The sequence below is a fragment of the Arvicola amphibius genome, chromosome 5 (genome assembly GCF_903992535.2).
Source record: "Arvicola amphibius chromosome 5, mArvAmp1.2, whole genome shotgun sequence".
Taxonomy (NCBI): Eukaryota; Metazoa; Chordata; class Mammalia; order Rodentia; family Cricetidae; genus Arvicola; species Arvicola amphibius.
In genome coordinates this window covers 62,675,504-62,693,949 of record NC_052051.1, presented here as the reverse complement: position 1 = coordinate 62,693,949, position 18,446 = coordinate 62,675,504, and the positions used below count along the sequence as shown (strand labels likewise).

General features: G+C 42.2%; 1 protein-coding gene across 1 annotated transcript in view; it reads right to left on the bottom strand.

Annotated features, from left to right (window-relative positions):
* The window catches only part of Ryr3 (ryanodine receptor 3), a 429,760-nt gene that overhangs the window by 199,428 nt on the left and 211,886 nt on the right, over positions 1–18,446 (bottom strand). Inside the window, exons 27-33 of the mRNA XM_038331390.2 lie at positions 17,503–17,586; positions 15,466–15,625; positions 13,491–13,638; positions 11,852–12,057; positions 11,112–11,286; positions 2,058–2,266; positions 297–472 (exon numbers count right to left, since the gene is read on the bottom strand). Of these exons, the coding sequence (XP_038187318.2) occupies positions 297–472; positions 2,058–2,266; positions 11,112–11,286; positions 11,852–12,057; positions 13,491–13,638; positions 15,466–15,625; positions 17,503–17,586 (1,158 nt within the window). The remainder of the gene's footprint in view (positions 1–296; positions 473–2,057; positions 2,267–11,111; positions 11,287–11,851; positions 12,058–13,490; positions 13,639–15,465; positions 15,626–17,502; positions 17,587–18,446) is intronic.

Genomic DNA, 18,446 nt, shown 5'->3' with positions numbered 1-18,446 from the left:
CACCCAGAGTACAGGTATATGCCACTATATCTTTCTTTAAAACAAGCAAGCAAGCAAACAAACAAACATGGCTATGGAGACCTAGCACAGGTCTTCACGCTATCAGCAAACACTTTACAGACAGACCTATCTCCCGAGCCCTCTAAATCCTTATTTCTTTACCTGACTGAAAGCAGAGAGGCCACCATAAACTCACTTCTTATGTTGTGGTTTAAGCACAAAACAAGCAGAAAGTCAACCTAAGAGCAGGTAGAGTTGGTACCTCTGAGAATTACAGGACTGTCCCACCCCCTCACCTCTTCTGGAAGGCTTCACTGTCTAGACAAGGGCTGTGGCTGAAAGAGGAGTGACATTCGACGGGCATGCTCAGGCGGCAGTAGATCATGTTGGCATTGCTGTTCTGTGTGCCGAATGTCTTGTGGGTCACCTTGAGGCACGGAGGGCTGTCCATGGTGCCATCAATCCTCATAACCTGGGAACATCAGCATGAGTCCTTAATCTGTCATATAGGAAGCTGTGACCTTGACCCTATCCCTCTGTCTCTCACCCACCTAAAACAGAGTAAGATATTCTTCAAACTATGCTATTCATGATATGGGCTTTGTTGAGAAACTTGGGCTCTGCTCTCGGCTGGAGAAAATAGCATTGTAAAACACACTCATAGCTTCACTGCAAGACCAAGGATGGAGAACAAATACTGGATGATATAGTATGATGGCCACATAATGCTGACCTTTTAAATTAGAGGGTATATGGTTGACCAAAGATTTCCATTGTCAGTAGGCATCATGAGAGCATCTTACAGAAAGGGACCAGAAAGTCCCAAACTCAGGAAGAGCCACAGAAGCTCCTCAGAGGGTACTTTCACCTCTCAGGTTTCTATCTGTGCTTGAGTCCTAGCCTTAGAATTGATGTGCCTTGAGCCTTCTCTAAATCCTGAGACAATTCATGGCTTTGGAACACAGGTTCTGCAGAGTGGTGACCAGCAATATTAATAGTTTATTCATGTGTGTATGTGTGTGTGTATTCATGTGGGCACACGTGTGTGTGTAAGCACAAGAACAAATGCACCTGTGTGTAGAGGTCAATAATTAGTCTCAAGAGATAGATTCTTTCCTTTTCCTGGAACTCAGTAGCTAGGCTGGGCTGGCTGGATAGAAAGCTCCAGGGATCTTCCCGTCTCTGCCTCCCCAGCACTAAAATTACAAGGGCCTTCTATCATACCTCCTATTTTTTCCCAAGTATAAAGTCCATCAATTTGCCAGAGGCTGTGAGACATCCAGGATTTAAAACTACACTTCTAAAATAATGGTTATCCCACAACCGGAGAAATACAATCTACCCCAGAACACGAGCGTCAACAGGGGAGGAGCATTAAGAGCTGCTGCTTGCCAGGTTCAGACCTACTAGAGTGAGATGGGGGGGCTAGAGTCAGGTTGGAGCAAACCACTGGCTTGAACCCAAGTAACACTGCAATGGAGCTGGTCCATTTGAAAGCATTCTTCTTCCTATGTCCATCAAAGGAAAATTATGGTGGATCTCATCAAAACAGATCTAGAACCCAAACTTGGCTTCTTATAATCTGTAGTTCTTTGCTCTTCTTAAAGGTAGAAGTACCATAATAAAGTCTCACACTGAAGCTTAAAATGCTAGTAACAACACCAGTGTAAAAAAGGCCACAAAGATAAGTTATAAGCATGGAGGGACACACATGTTTATCACATGAACGTCAAGTAGAAATATTAAACTTTGGGAGGAAAATAATGTTGAAAGTGTCCAGACACTGAAGTACCATGATAATGCCATTGTAGGAATATTGGCAAATAATCTGGTGTCTCAGTCTGGGAAGCAGTCTGCAAAATTGTGTACAATGCTGTTTTTTCTTGTGAGACATTTTAAGTTAAGGGCCTGCAATTATAGCTATGAAGACCCCAGGCAGTGGTCGGTAGGCAGTTAGGGTGGGACTTAGGTAACCATTTTCTTTGATAGGAGACTTTGTGAGAACTTAGTGCCTTGGTCTACTTGCCCTGCCGGGACCACCCATGGTGTAATATTACCTCTATGTGGGGATGATCCTTGGGCACATTCACGAATGTTGGGAGGCGCTTGCTGAACCACACTGCAACGTCTCGGTTCATGTTTACCGCGAAAGGCTCAAAGCCCTCCTGGAGGCCACACATGGTATAAAATTTGAAGGTACTGGCATCTGTCCCAAGATTCATGCGGCCAATTTGTGACAGCCCCAGAGAGCAAATGGGCACAAACCCTGTAGAATAGAGATTGTGGCTTCAGTGCAGAGGTACCATTGAGGGGAGCTGTGGAGAAGCTGCAGTTGTACTTCCTACTTGGATTGGGAGTTCCATGAGTCAATATGGAAAACAACCTTTGTCTGTCTTTTTAGCACACAAAATCAATAACAGGAAGCTGCCTGGACACAATACTGCCCTTAGTATATGGGAGACAAAAGTGAATTTTGTTCAAACTGATTTGTAGAAAAAAAGTCATGTAGCTAAGAATATTCTCAAGAGGGAAGAGTAAAACAAAATACAAAACAAGTGAAATCTATTATTTATGCCTTATTTAAAACTGATCTTAGGGCCTATAGAGATGGTTGAACAGTTCAGAGCACTGGATGCTCTTCCAGAGGACCCAGGTTTGATTGCCAGCACCTACGTGGCAGTTTACAACCATCCCAGTGCCAGGTTATTCAAAGCTCTCTTCCAGCCTCTGCCCACACAGGTTATGCGAGTGGTTCACAAAATTCATGCAGGCAAAATATCCATACGTGTAAAATAAGTAGAAACAAATTGTGTAACAACAGCAAAGATATGGTGTCTGGCAGGGCACACCGGTAATCCCAGTCATTGGGAGCCAAGGTGGGAGGATCCAATGATCTAGACCAGTCTATTTACACAGGGAATTTGAGGCTAGGTCAGACTATACAGTAAGATCCTGTCTTAGAAAATAAAAACACAACTGAAAACAAAATAGACATAAAGCAAAACAACAAAAAACAAGAAAATGATCAACTATGTGAGAGAACAAATATGTCAATTTCTTTAAATAATAATTTTAGATCTTTGGTACACATACTGCAATTAGTTAAAAATGACAGTATTGATTCTACTCTTATGGGGCTAAACAACTGTTTTACGATTGAATTTGAGGCCTACCCCATTGGAGGGAATCCATGGGAATGTAAACCTGGTTAAAAATACATGGCCCATGGAAGAGCAGCATTTAGGTCCAAGTATGGTAATTAGATGCTGTTATTCAGCTACATTGATATAGTGTCAAGCTGTCCCTTCTAAATATTTGTGTTTATTCCCATGGAGAAAAGTTTTACTCACACTTCAACAGAGAAGTCTCTCTGTCCACCAAATGTTGGCGAATGCTCAAAGTGTGGAGTGTATGGGGAGAAGAGTGCTCAGCATGAAAGAAGACATTCATCATTTATACCATTCCCTCCAAAACCATTCTAGAAGTAGCAGTGGAAAGAATCTAAGAGCCAGAAGTCAACAAGTAGGGCTGTGACATGCCATCCTTTAGGAAAAACACGAATGTGGGAGTCCCCTCTCTGTGCTGTTATTACCATTAATGAATAAAGAAACTGCTTTGGACCTATAGCAGGGCAGAACTTAGGTAGGCAGGGAAAGCTAGGCTGAATGCTGGGAGAAGGAACGGTGGAGTCTGAGAGAAGTCATGGAGCCTCCAGAGACAGACGCTGGGAACTTTAGCTGGTAAGTCACAGCCATGTGGCGATACACAGATTAATAGAAATGGGTTAAATTAATATGTAAGAGTTAGCCAATAAGAAGATAGAGCTAATGGGTCAAGCAGTGATTTAATTAATACAGTTTCTATGTGATTATTTCAAGGCCGAGCAGTCGGGAACGAACAAGTGACCTCACTTCAACAAAGCACTGTAATTATAAACTCATTGGTAGTGTGGATGTCTACACGAAGTCTGCATAAGAATAAGCCTATCAACAGTCAGGCACGGATGGAGGTGGGACTTAAGGGGCTTTACCCTTCACTAATAACTATTTGCTCTTGATAGATTCAGTAGCAGTGGTAGTTACAGCCTTAGTTGTGTCCTTATTGGCAATCCCATGACTTCCAATGGTAGTTCCAATCTAATGGTCACACAGATGGCCCTAGTTAAATGAAATGGGCCACAAAAATCAAACCAAAAGTCCAGAACCTGGGCAAAGAACTCCGAGGGATGTGAGGTCATTGACAAGATGGGAGGGAGAGAAAAAAGGGTTGTGGGGGGCGTGTAATCCAAATACATGAAATTGTCAAAGAACAGAATCAAACAATAAAAAAGAAGTGACGGCAGCTGCGCTGGGCCTCCCACTGCTCCTCAGTGAAATGAGAGGTCACTCAATGGTCCTTTATGTTTTGAGAGTGTTGAACAGCAATACTATATTGCTGCTAGTTTATAGGTTTCCACCTTGCCTGTCTGCTGTCATCCTCACCTACTGGACTATGAGAGCCAAGCATGTGCCAGAAAAAAATGTCATCCTTCCTTCCTGCCACCACTGTCATCTCTCCGAGCTCACGTCTATGACCTGATCACATTTAGAAATTCTGAACAGACCAAAGCAGAAGTTAAAGTTGTCTGGATTTCTTGTTTGTGGGTTATTTATAAATCATAATTGTAGACCAACAAATCAGGAAAGCAGGGAAAGCACTAATTATCTTGGATCGGGGAGGATGTGGGAGGCGGGCGGCTGGAAGGCAGCTGAAGCTGCAGAGAGGGCCAGGAAGGGAAGGAACATCTCTGGGGCTGATGCCTCATGCAGGCACTGGGGTCCCCACAAAGAAAACCGGTGCCACTTTTAGGAGAAATGATTTTACTATTAATATTTTTTAGTGTATGAAATCATATGTTTTGAAAATATATTTTCATCTTTTTGTTTCTGGGAAACATAAGAGCAATTTTGAGAGCATTATGTCAAACAATAAGAACTTTTTACATTGTTCATATGTACCAAGGCCACACTGCACTCTTTGTAGAGTAAGTTCTTATACATTGGCACCTAAGCCACGGTGTTCTTATTCTATATAGACACTTTAGCCAGATAAGCTATGGGACCATATGCCATGATGTTCTTAAGTAAATCTAGTGACATAAGTGAAAACTGAGTCATCTGTATACTAGTTGGGTGGTATTAGGAATATGAACTTATTTAGGATACATATGTGTACTACCATTGTTAAAACTAGAGCATATTAATGTCTTCTTGGCAGAATGACAGAGTCCTCTGATGGGCCAGCAAACAGTGGGGCTGGACCTCTGGCCCTGTCACTCCAGAGAGGCAGTAGCCAATCAGAAGCTGCCCTAGCAATGTTAGGCTTGCTTCTTATAAATAAGTTACTGGAAATCTGATTACAGAGTGGACCAAAGATTACCAGATCTTCCCAGTTCTGCAGTGGCACAGGGGGCTCTGATAGATGTTATAATGAGACTTTAGGGATGAGGAGGAAGTACTCCAGTCTCAAGAGCTCATTTATAGGAGGGCAAGGAAAAGAATTTAAAAGAGTGAATGTTTCTGATGTAAACCACCTTCCTCCAGTGTTTCAGTCCGTCTGATAAAGAGCATAACTCAAGCCAGAAATGGTGCTTTTATCTTAGAGCACAGATATTAAGCACTCCAAGCTTGATGCGAGCAGAGACCAGGAAACATTCAGAAACTTTCTTCTCCTTTCTTCTTTAGTAGAATGGTGGGATAGACACTAAGCAGGTGTAAAATTCTGAGTGGGAAGCAGCAGAAAGGTGACTTCAACTTGGAGACAGACCCACCAACAACCAAAGGTAGGAGAAATATTATTTGCATTGAGCCTCCTGGCCCTCTGCCCTGCCTGCTGCAGGAACTTGGGTTCTTCATCATTGTAAAGAGACAGCACTCAACTAGGAGGGAACTGAAGAACTGAGGCACCAACAGACTTGACCAAGGTCATGAAAGGACTACGTACGAAATGATCTCATACCCTCTGAGTCATACTCCAGCTGCCAGTCAGTTGATGGAAGGAAATAGATGGTACAGGGATGAATGCCCTGGATTGAAATGGAGGTACGTCCCAGGGTAGAGGACTTTATGTTATAGAGTGGAGTAACTGTCCCTGTGGGCTGGAGCCCTCTCTTCTGGGGAAAGTTGAACCCAGTTGGAGAAATACAAAGACAACAGAAGCCACAGATGCTAGAGCAATGGGAGGTAAGTGTGGGGAACCCTGGGGGGCTAAGTGGGAAGAGCTGCAGATGCTCAGCAACGCAATAGAAGAGATGGGAGCTCTAAGGCTTGAATCAGACAAAGGACACTGAGGAAGTCACAGAGGAAAGATGAATTTACGCGAGGCACTTTCTTTTGGAGAAAGAGATTTGATTTACTCAACTCGCTCCATCCATCCAATGGGCTTTAGCTGGCCATCTCACCATCTTGGGACTTTTCAACCCAATGCATGAGTATTTCATGTAACTTTATAATTCTGCATGATAGATAAAGGAGAGGGGCATCAATCATGCAATAAACTACCACAGCAATAATTGTCAATCACTTTCTGAAGGCTGGGCTTACTGCTCTACAGATTTATCTCTTTATGTCCATTTTATGGATGAGGAAACCAGGGATAAGGGAATTAAGTAACTTGCTCATTTTTTCTAGGCAAACTGTAGCATCAGTATGTGGACAATGTGGTCTCCAGAGCAAACATCAAAGGTGGAAGCCAGGGTAGCTGTTTTCCAATTCTATTCTAAACTAATTTGCTTTGTGGCTAGATATTCCTTCCCTCTGCAAATGATGCTGAATCATATAGCTCACTGTTTTGCCTCTAGATTAGGTTATTGAAGACACACAAGTCAACAAGCCCTTCAGGCCCCTTAGAGGAACATGCCTGCCTGTACCCAGGGATCCACATGACTTTCTGGAGTTTATACGAAAAACAGAACCCACTTGGCAAGGCCACGTGACTTTACCATTAGCACAGTTTTTTATTGTCATAAACTAGGACTGTCACCACACACACAGACCAAATAACCTGTCATCCAAATGAGACTGGAGCTATAGGAAGAAAGGTAAAAAGAGCAAAGATGCCATCTCTCTCTGCTACTTCCTTACACTCAACAAACAGATGCAAATATGTAGACAACTTTGAAGAGGTTCAGAATTGCAAGCAAATGGAATTAAATCAAACCATGTATACAGAACGGCCATCTCAGAAAAGGAAAGAGAAGAAAGCATAAACTTAAAATTTTCAGAAGATCCCAGGTTCTGGTAAACTTGGTGTCATGTATCTCATACTAGTGCTGTGATTAAGAGGAGTGCTTTGTTTTTGTTTTTTAAATCTCAGGTAGTTAGAAAAAAACCAATTATCTGGAAAATCCAAATGATGATAGATTGCCATTTGTTTCAATCTGCAGCCAGATAAAAGGAATATCACTAACAGTGCTGCAGAAAAAGATCTTGCAGAGAGGTAGTTAGATGACCTGGAGCCATTCTTGGGGGATATTTCTCTGAATGTCAACCATAGCATGTGCTTTTCTTCTTTTTATTTACTGCTAAGCCTCAAGATGGAATTCAGAGATGAACTGGGAAGGCAGGAGCATGCATAGCATGCTCAGGAAACAAGAGGTGACATCCAGTTTCTGAACACAGCCGAGAGAGAGAGAGAGAGAGGGAGAGAGAGAGAGAGAGAGAGAGAGAGAGAGAGAGAGAGAGAGAGAGAGAGAGAGAGAGAGAGAGAGAGAATAATATTAACAGGACCCTTTGGCACAAAAGGGCACAGATAGCAGGGACACTTCCATCAAGTAAGCTTTATTTTCTACTTCGTAGCTGTTAGCAGAGTCCTGGGATCTTTTTAGACTTAGACAGGCCAATGGGCAGGAACATCACGGAAGGCTTCCCCTGTAAACTCCAAAGCTGCAGCAAGAGGCAGGATGTTCCTCAGAGGACTGCACACCCCAAAGCCTAGTCCAGATGTCTCATCCCAAGGTCTGGCAGGATCTTCAGATTTTTCCCTCTTTCATTTAAGTGAAGGAAATGTGAAAACTAACTGTAAGTTCTACTTTGGAAGCTTCTGAGCTTCCAGATCGCTGAGGCTGTGACAATATTAAGAGCTATGACGGTCTAGGCCAGGGACCAGGAAACAATGAAACAGATAAAATCTTGCCATTTGCAATGCAGGAGAGGACAGAGACAATGATGAATGAGTCACTCTCCTGAGACAAAGGATAAGCTATGCCCTGCAATGATTGTTCTTATTCTTTCTCCAGAAGACCAAACATTCTGACTGAGGATCTTGGACCTAGGATGACACACTGGTGACCCGAAGAGTACCAGTACACAGGGCATTGTGCCTTAAGGTGATTACAAATCATTATATGTTTTGTTTCAACAGATGGTTCTCTTGAAAGTCCAGGCAAGATTTGCCGCCCCGTTCCACGTTTTGCACTGAACAAGGAGATGAGGTATGATTATCAGTGGCCTCTGGCTGCTGTTATTAAAGCATGACACATCAGCTTCCTTTCAACCATCCCTCCACCAACTCCTGCGCTATCGCAGGGCTGAAAGGGCCTTCCAATTATCTTGTCTCTGTATTATTAAAGCAGATACAATACTACAGTATAATGCACAAACATATTACAGTAGAAGCCTATTATCAGACAGCTTGCTAATAATAGAATTTGTTATTCTGAAGGTCAGATCGTGTCCCTGCAGAATAAAGGCATCTCATTCATCACAGCACAGATACTCTTTGAAAGACGAGCTACTCTCAAACAGAACTCTCTTTCACAGCACCTCTCTGCTCAAATGCTCTAGTGTGCACATTCTACAAGGTGAAGTACAGGGGTGGGTGTTCGGCTCCGATTAGACACGGATTTCTTGCATGAGAAGGCTGAGTCTCGACACGTAAGGCTGTGACCTACACCTCATCAGCCTTGCCAGCTCTATCATTTATCCATCCCATATATAAAACCCTACCTTCTTACGGTTCCAACCCTTCCTGAAGCTCCCTGCTGCCACAACCCCAGCCACCTTTCATCTTGATGGGGTTACATTTCTCCTTTGACTTATTTCATCCCGGGATTCTTTATTGAGCATTCAATTCAGATGCCACTCGAGTGAGGTTTTCTCGCTCTGCATTAGTCACTTGCTGTTTATAACTCATGTTCTGCATTATTAGTCACCTTCCCTATTTCCATCTTACTTAGTCCACAATTAGAAGGGAGCTCTTCTGCACTGCCACCACTTGCCTTTGCGCCTGTGTTAGACTACCGTTTCTCAGAATGTAAGGTATATATATGCAGACCACCAGAGTCTCTGGGCAGGATGAGGGCTTTGAGTCTGCTGTGGGGCTGAGACTCTTGAATTTTTAACAAGGTGGGATGTACCTTAAACATCAAGGCTTTATACTTAATACAAAGCTATATAAACTTCACACAGCTCTCAACACTACAAGTCAGAGAATATTTTCATCTTTCTTATAAATGAACCAAAGGCAGGTAGGAACATAATCCCCTTCTAGGTCACATAGCAGTAAAGCCAGGAAAAAAAAAGTGTTGGTCTACGAACTTTTCCTACTTTTCTTTGGGGAAACACCTGGATTGCCTCGTTATCTTCCTGAACTCAGCAAAACAACACTGCACACAGTGGGACCCTGGAATGACTCCCCTACACTGCACTGGTATCATCTGCTGTGTTCCCTCTCATTTGTATCCAAGGCTGCACAGTCGCCATTTATTCTGATGCCAATCCCATATCTTCCCACTTAGCTCTCCCATCCGGACCTTCAAAATGGATTTTAAATCTGTTAAAAGGCATTAAACTATGACCTCTACCTGGATTTAGCGATTTTTTTGTGCTAGGAAAACAGGCTCAGCAGCAACCTTTCTATTTCCCCAAATATTAGGCTCCTGGAATCCTGTTGAATGGTTCAGTTGGACATGCACATGGAAGACAACAGGTGCCTGTAAAAAGTATATCTTCCAAGGCCCCAAAGCTACAGAGAAACCCTGTCTCTAAAGAAATCAAAATAAGGTAAGTCTGTTTTTATTCTCATGCAGTTACATATCCCTAGTGTTTTGAAGACCAACTCTATTTTCATAACCTCTCAGAAATTCTGTGCTACAAGGAGTCCTAGTCATTTACAGAGGGGGAAACGAGATGCGAAGGGGCTAAGATGTCACAAGGAGGAAGGTGCGTATGATGAGGGCTCTTGTCTCCAGCCTCAGAGCAGCAGCCTTCCGATCAGAACGGATGAAGCTGCGTGGAGCACAGCGCACAGCACAGGGATGTGCACATTACTGTGCTATGCCACTGTCAGAATTTCATATCTGGAAGAATAATGGAAGTTCTTCCATCTGTCCCCTTACTTTTCTGACAAAGAATGTAAAGCTCAGAGCGGTCAAGCAGTCTCCCTAAAAGTTGTACAATTTAAAAGAAGCAAGTCTGCCAGTTTGTAGTCCAGCGCTCTTTCTTCATATGCCAACAATCTGTGTACATCTTGTTCATGCAGACAGGAAAATAATAAGCTATAACTGCTCCTTTGCGACACTGGAAACATTGCACTTATTGTCCTCCATCTATGGCCAATCATAAGCGCAACTCTGCTTTGGTTTCACGGTGTGTTTGAATTTCAAAGTAAATTATATTTCATTCAAGGGAACAGCTAAATCTAGCTTTTGATTCCAATGGCTCTCATCAAAGCATCAAGTTCAATTACACAAACATGCAGAATGACAACTCAAATCAGAATAAAAGGATAATTCTTTAATCCACTGATTTTTTTTCTCTCCTGCCAAGGACATTCCACCATATACATTTAGCATTTCTATTGTACTAAAAGCAAACCTGGGGAATCTTAAAATGTCAAGGCCCAGGGCATGGAATTAGCCTGACTACAAAATTTATATTTACCAGCACATGCTGACTATCACCATTATTTGTCTGATTCTCCGGAAATTTCAGGATAAGGGATGGCCGTCTCTCTCAGAATTTTGAATATGCAAAGGATAGTGTACTCTCACTAGAGTGCTGGGGAGCTCCAGCAGCTTGCCTGGGTTTTCCTTCAACCCCACAGGGTAAGGGAGGGTAGGGTAGTAGATTTACCATTCTCAATCTCATAGTCAGCGAAGGCAAGTTCAGAGCCTTTGTTGGTGATCAGTAGCTCCCCATTCAGTGTAAAGATCATAGAAGCATCATCCAGGTTAATCATACACCCAACCACATCTCCTGGCTGCCAAGTTCGTCCAAAATACCCACTACCTTGATGCCAACGCTGGCCCTGTGAAACAAGATCATAGTCTTAGAGAAGAAGAGAAAAAAGCCCCCAAATCCCAAAATCTGGAGAAATGGCCACAGCAGCAGGATCTCCTAATTTCTAGTGGCAGATGATTTCTATAAAGAGGTAAGGAGCAGGGGTCTATCTTACAGCCAGATGAAAATGAAACACACAGCGTCATGAGACAATGTGACCTGAGTGTACTGACATTAAACACATAGTCAGCCTTGACATTAAACACATTTCTTTCTAGAACACATGAAAGTGTCTCAATATATCAGCTTTATAGAGTTAAGTGGGTTACCTCTGGAGTATAGCCAGCCATCTTGGGGGGAAGGGTAGAAGTGGAAATGATTACTAAAAGGATATGGGATATCGTCTTCCCCTTTTCCGGAATCAAAAACAAAGAATCAATCACCATGAAATATTTATTCAATGTCTATTATCCAATGGTGGTAGCTATTTTCTCTGAAGCCTAAGACCCAGACTCCCAGTAATTCCAACCTCCAAGGAAAACTCTGGAAAAGTAAATTTGTAGTGATGGAGAGTAGCTGCTGAGATGACTCACCCTGCTGCCTTCAAACACAAAGGCTTGGTCATCAGCCCCCAGCTCAATGTCAGGACGACAGCCTGGCCTGGCCCAGCCAACACGCATATCTCCTCCGGTTACCACTTCGAATTCAAAGTACCATTTTCCAGACTTTACTGCATATGACCGCTCTACCCGGAAAAATCGAATCTTGTCTATGCTGACCTTCTCAACGGTGGGGTCAGCTACTGTGAGAAGCAGAAAATAGGGAGGAGGAAAAGAGAGGTCACAGACTTTTAATAATTACGCATTCCTCAAAGAACTTGAAACCAACGACGAAGATGGTCATAGATCTCCCACTGTGCAATAAGGCATTTTGTTTACACCACGACACTCATCATTATTAGCACATTACAACAACACAGACCACCATTTACTGAATATTGACTGTATGCTGATTTCTTCACAATAACCTTATAAGGTCAGAATGGAAAAACCGAGGGTCAGAGAGGTTCAGTCACTTCTTCGGCATCATAGCAAGCAGGATAAAAGCTCTGAATCTAGGACCGATTCCTTCTCACGAACCACTGTGGCCTTTGGTACTTCCAGGGTAAGCTGGTGATTTTGATAGTAATAGAATTTAACTGGAAACAGTCATTTCCTGACCTCTAAATAATCTGGCATTCAAGTTTTGGAGGATGAGAGAAAATAAATGTGATTTGTTCTGTAACTGGGTATCTTGAAAAGCTTAGCTACCTTAGAGAAAACGTTGCCCCAGGGCTGGGTCACAGAAATGCACATTGTAAAGGTATCTCTCATGAGGCATGCACAGGTTCAATCCAGATGGGGTCCCAGCACTAAGAGGGGGAATTTGACAGGAGCTCCCATCCCTAACCAAGAGGCTATCTCCAATTGGCAATCACTAGCAAAGGAAAACTTAGGTCTTTTCCAATGGAGTCTCATTGGGTATAAACCACGCTGAAGGGAAGGCTGCATACCCAGCAGTAGGTGGCTGACACAAAAAAATCTCAATGACATTTCCAAGATATTATTTGCTTCATGTTGTTTTGCTTGGACATTTAAAAAAAAATCTTACTGGTCTTTTGCTTGTGTATTGTGGTTTCCAATTTTATGTTTTATGGTTTTTTTTGGGTGTGTTTCTTGTATTTTTTTCATTGTTTTATTTTTTAATTCTGTTTTTATTTTTGCCTGCTTTTATTTCCCTAAAGGGAGAGAGAAAGAAGGTGAAGTTGTGGAGTTGGATGTCAGGAGCTGGGGAGGATCTGGGAGGAGATAAGGGAGGGGGAAATCAGGATCGGAATACATTTTCACTTAATAAAATCTATCAATGGGATAATGCTTCACAGAAATCAAAGTCCCACCCCTAAAATATACCACTAGGCAGCGCAAAGTGAACTTGGTTTGCTAGGAAAACAAAAGAGGACATAAAGTCAGGAGGGAGGTTGAGAGTAGATATAGAGTTAGGAGGAGGAGCAACGGTGAAATAGAATGAAAACGCATTGTGTGCATGTATGAAATTCTTCAAGAATAAAATATTACATTTTAAGAACTGCACCATTTACAATAGTATAAATTAGCCCTATTTAAAGATAACATTTCCCTATACGAGGACTTACTTAGTAAACTATTGCAAGAATGAGTGATTACAGCTTGTTACCTAGTTCTTGGTCCGAAGGCTCAATGTTATATCCATAACCAACAAATGTCCGTACAGCTTCCCGCAGGCTGTCCCTATTTGATTTCTTGGTACGCTCATCCAGTAATACATATGGCACCAGACGGGGATTTCTTTTGTTCTTCAAATCCTATGTGAAGCCAAAGGGAAGGTGCCAAGGAAACATATTTCAGTTTCAGAAGCAGCCCATCCTACTCACATACTCCTGACTTTCTTGGCTGGCTCACACTAGTCTATTAGATTTCCCCATGTGGTTTGATATTTAGCAGTGTGCGTACTTGCCACTTATCTTCAGGATTAAATGAGTATAAAAGGAGAAATCTTACTAATGCTCGAAGCTAGCATTAAAAACAACACTTTAATAATGCCAGCCGGCAAATAAAATGAAGTGTCATGAAACTGGTTAGCAACCTCCGTTCCCAAGGTAAGGCCGATGGGAAAGGTGTAGCTATTCCCTTACGGAAATTCATGCCCCATTTAACTGTCAACCCTCTCTATCACATCAGCATCTTAAGTCATCAGACAGACACTGGAAGGGTGGCAGAGGCAAAGTGTATCCATCCTATCACAAAAGGTCCATCATGCAGTACAGTGGTCCCCAGTTCCTTAGGCGAGACTATGGGAGTAAAGAAATGACAATTGCAGGAAAAGCGGATCAAACTAAGATTCATGGTACCCTGCCCAAACCTCCTCATCCCCAGGCCTCCATGTTTTAATAGCTGAATTCCTCTTGCCTTCCAGATTTCCCGGAAGTAAGTTTGGAAGATTTCCTAGTTTGAAACTAAAACTTAAATATCCCCCACAGCCTCGTGCATTTGAACATCTGGTCTCCAGCTTGTGGTGTTGTTTTGGGAGCCTTGTTAAGAGATGAGGCTGGGATGGTCCAAGAGAGACACTGGTAGGCAAGCATTTAAACATTATGGCCTCATCTTCTTTTGTAGCCTGATCCAGAAGATACAAACATGTTCTATAAGCTCCTGCTGTCCCAACCAAGCTACTGTGGCCACGTACTTCTCCTACCATGGTAGACTGTAAACCGAGGCCATAAGCCAACTCCTCTGCCTCTCTTTTTAAGTTGCTTCTGTTGGGTATTTTGTCATAGTAATAAAAAAAAAAACTCAACATAGAGGCTGAGGTATGAGCTAACTCATATGAATACTAACCCTTAGTGACTAGCAAGATGAGGGAAATAGTTTAGGGAAAGAACTGGGTCAAATGGCTTGCAATGAATCCTGATGCTAAACTCTGCTGGATTCCTTGTTATGAAGCCACACACACCTAACCTTGTAGTTACGTTACTTCCTAATCAAGCCAGGAGTTCCAGTTTTGCCCAAGGATCCTTAGTTCAATGGCCCAAAGTGTGTGTGTGTGTGTGTGTGTGTGTGTGTGTGTGTATGCGCACACGTGCGGGGCGGGGGGGGTGGGGGTCGGGCGCTTGTGGGCAGATTGGTTCACTCCTTTTCTGGGCTATTTTCCCCTTGACTTTATCTCAGTGGTAGCTATTTTGGGGCCATCTCAGAACTACTGCTGACCCATGATGTTGATTCGTTCTCATATCTTATCCCAGAAATACTACTGGCCCAGGGTATTGATTTGTTCCTAACCATGGCTTTGGAGGGTATCATGAAATCTTGACTCTATGGTAAAAAACAGTAAGACAGAGAATGGGATAAAATATATCGCCCTGTGTGTGCACTTTATCGGCGAATCTCTAACTACAGGAAAGATAAACTTTATCCACTTCTGCAATATTGAAATGATGCCTGTAGTCAATGTCAACATGACAATTACAAATTTCACTGGTCCATGGTTCCATAAATAATAAACAAAGCACAGTGTGAGGGATAGAGGGCAAGAGCAGTGCCCATATTCCAATCTCACATGCTTCACAGCAGAATGACGTTTTGATGGATGACCACATCTACTTCTCTAGCACGCTTGACCCAGCACTCCTCACCTGTTGAATGCCATAGGTCCATCCTTGTTTTATTCTGTCCTTTGCCCAAACATTGTGTGCATTCTCTGCAAGCTTATCCACTAAAATTTCTTGAGGTGGTAACAGCTTAACATCAGATAAATCCAAAGGCGCTGGCTTATACCCATTGGACATCATATAGCTACAAGTAAATGCAAAAGTATAAACATTTTGAATGACTACACAAGATTCTCTTTTTCTAGCTTTTTACAAATTTATCCTTTGAAAATTTCATATATATAAAACGTATCTCTAATAATACCCTATTACCTCTTCCAATTGCCCCCATGCTCCCTCCAACATAACTCACTTCAAGTTTAATGCCTTTTTAAAAAATTAATGCATTGCACCCATCAATGACTGAACACTCCTAGTTCTTACTCTCAGTACTGTAAACAGCAATAAAGCTCTGTATTAACCAGTTTTGTTTTATTTTATTAAGATCAAATGTACATACAACACTGAACAAATGAGGGCACAGACAAAATCTCCCCTCTTTGGTTGGTAGGTAAAGCAAACTCTATTTTATGTTCACAGATGAAGTCGCTATTGTACCACTTTATAACTAATATATTCTCATAGACTTCAAAGTATAACACAATAAAATATAGTCAATACAAATTCATTTTTATATCTAAGAAAACTATTTATGGGTTCTGCAAACGATAGACGCATTCAGCCTATTGCAACATTATCAGAAACCCTTCCACTCTACTTCAGAACACAATGTTAAACCTGATTGGCAAGGGTAAAGCCTTGAGCTAAAGGCTTTCTTAAAAAACAGCACAGAATGGCTACTCATTCTTACAAAGCTCAACTTTTGTTCTTGGAATTAAAATAAAAAGCCAGGACAGCTAAAAATTTATGAGCTTGAAGTGACTTTTGCAGTTGGCTCTCCAGTTCAGGAGTCATGGCCTCAAGTGCCTATAATTTGAGGCATAGCATGCAACCGTGAAAGAGCTTACTACAACTCAGGTAGGTGTATCATGTAAGGGGGGGGGGGAGGTTGGGTACACTATGAATAGGGTAACTATCCTTAGAGCAGTTAATTACATCCATGTGGGAATATCAGTCCAGAGATGCTGAAGGGCTTTAGGACTATGGACTGCATAGGCTAGGGCAGGAACTGGAACATGATAGTCTGAAGCCCATTCTGTATAGAACACGCTGGATAGCACGAGATACAGAATCTGTTATAGTCATAGGAAATGGCCCTGTCTCTACCATCTCAGGACAACTCCTTCTGGCAGATTCAACACACATCAATCTATCCCGGTTCTAGCAACCTCAGCTAAGAGTGTGCTTCTCCATCTCTTAGATGCGGTTTCCTTGATGCCAGGTGCTATGTGGAAGAGTGACTCATCAGTGTGGGAGCTGAAGAAGGATGGGGATGGCGAGCATTTGATTAAGGCTGGCACCGTTTTGGGTTCTTTCACGACACTTGTGTTTTACTGTGTGTGTACCCAGGGCTGGCACTGAGGAGCAAGTAAATGAAACAGTGGATGAGCCAGCAGATGTGCCAGTGAGCAATTACCTGAATGTGTGACTTCGTCTGAGTATAGAGGTGGGGAAGATAGTAGGACACGCAGATACAGAGAGGCGAATGGAATCTTGGTACAGATTCCCACTTCCATGACGGACTTAGATGTTCGCCCAGTGCCAGAGGCGTGGAGTGAATATCTGCAGTGACTACGAACCATTTCCAAGCTCTTGCCAACTGCCCTTCCTATTGACTAAAGAGAGTGCGCTAATTTGAGGTGGGTAGACCTCCTAGATCAAAATTTAGCATAGTATTATTAGGTATGGGCAGAAGGAACAAAAAGAGAGGGGATCTTGAAATATTTCCTTTCAGTAGGCTTCTTCTGAGGGTCTCAGTGCCATCTAAGTAACTGGGGGAATATTCTAAGACGCTAATATTCTAAGATGCTACCAGGTATATGATCTGTCCCTGCCTTTGTATACAGGCCACCACCCTCTCATCTTTTACACTCAGCTTTAGCCATTAGAAAATTCACCTACTTTTTGGGCAATTTGACTCTCTTGAGATCCTCTTCAGCAGCTGGGTTAACGTGAGCAATGTGGCACCCCAGGGCCAGCAGGGTTCTGTGATGTAACATAAGGAAAAGACTGGCATTAACTGCAGGAGCTCTACCCCATGTCTGAGCTGGTTAAGTGGACAGAAATTATTCATTTAGACCAGAAGTTGGCCAACATTTTCTGCAAAGGGACTGACAGCAAGGCTTTGTGTATATACAACTACCCAACTGTGCCAATACGGAATAAAAGTAGCCACCGATAAAATGCAAACAAACGAGCCCAGCTTTATTGCAATGAAAATATATTTACAGAAACAGGTGGCTGGTTTGTTTATCCCACAGGCCATAATGTGCCAACTTCTGATTTCGATGATAGCAGGCATAAGAACATGAAAGAGAAGCTTGTTAATTGCCCCACATGGAGACATTTTCTAGTTTATAAATTCACTTTGAATTATATCAAGCACTTGATTTCATGGAATAGACAGGATTCTAACATCAACTCTTCAGGACAGCAAATATTTATTAGGCAAGGTCAGTATAGCATCTTGAGCTATACTTGATGTACCAAGATGCTTAAAATTCTTTGGAGTTAAAGACGGTGGATAAATGAGCCTATGAGACAAAACAGTTCACATCTTTGTTATGTCAACAAGCCAATTAGAGTGTTCTGCACCGACAGAGACAGGGAAATACAAAGAAACAATAGATAAAAAACACAAAGTGGATTCAAAATTGGAGGTATTGATGTGGATTAGGAAATCTGGGTCTTTTTTAGGACTGTGAATAGGATTCATGGCACAATTAAAAAATTAATAAGAATTTGGGATTTTAGTAATCAAACCATAATTTTCTTTCATTTTTAAAAATACCTTTTCTTTTAAAAACTTGATATAATATCAATGACAAATGACATTCGATCCTTTG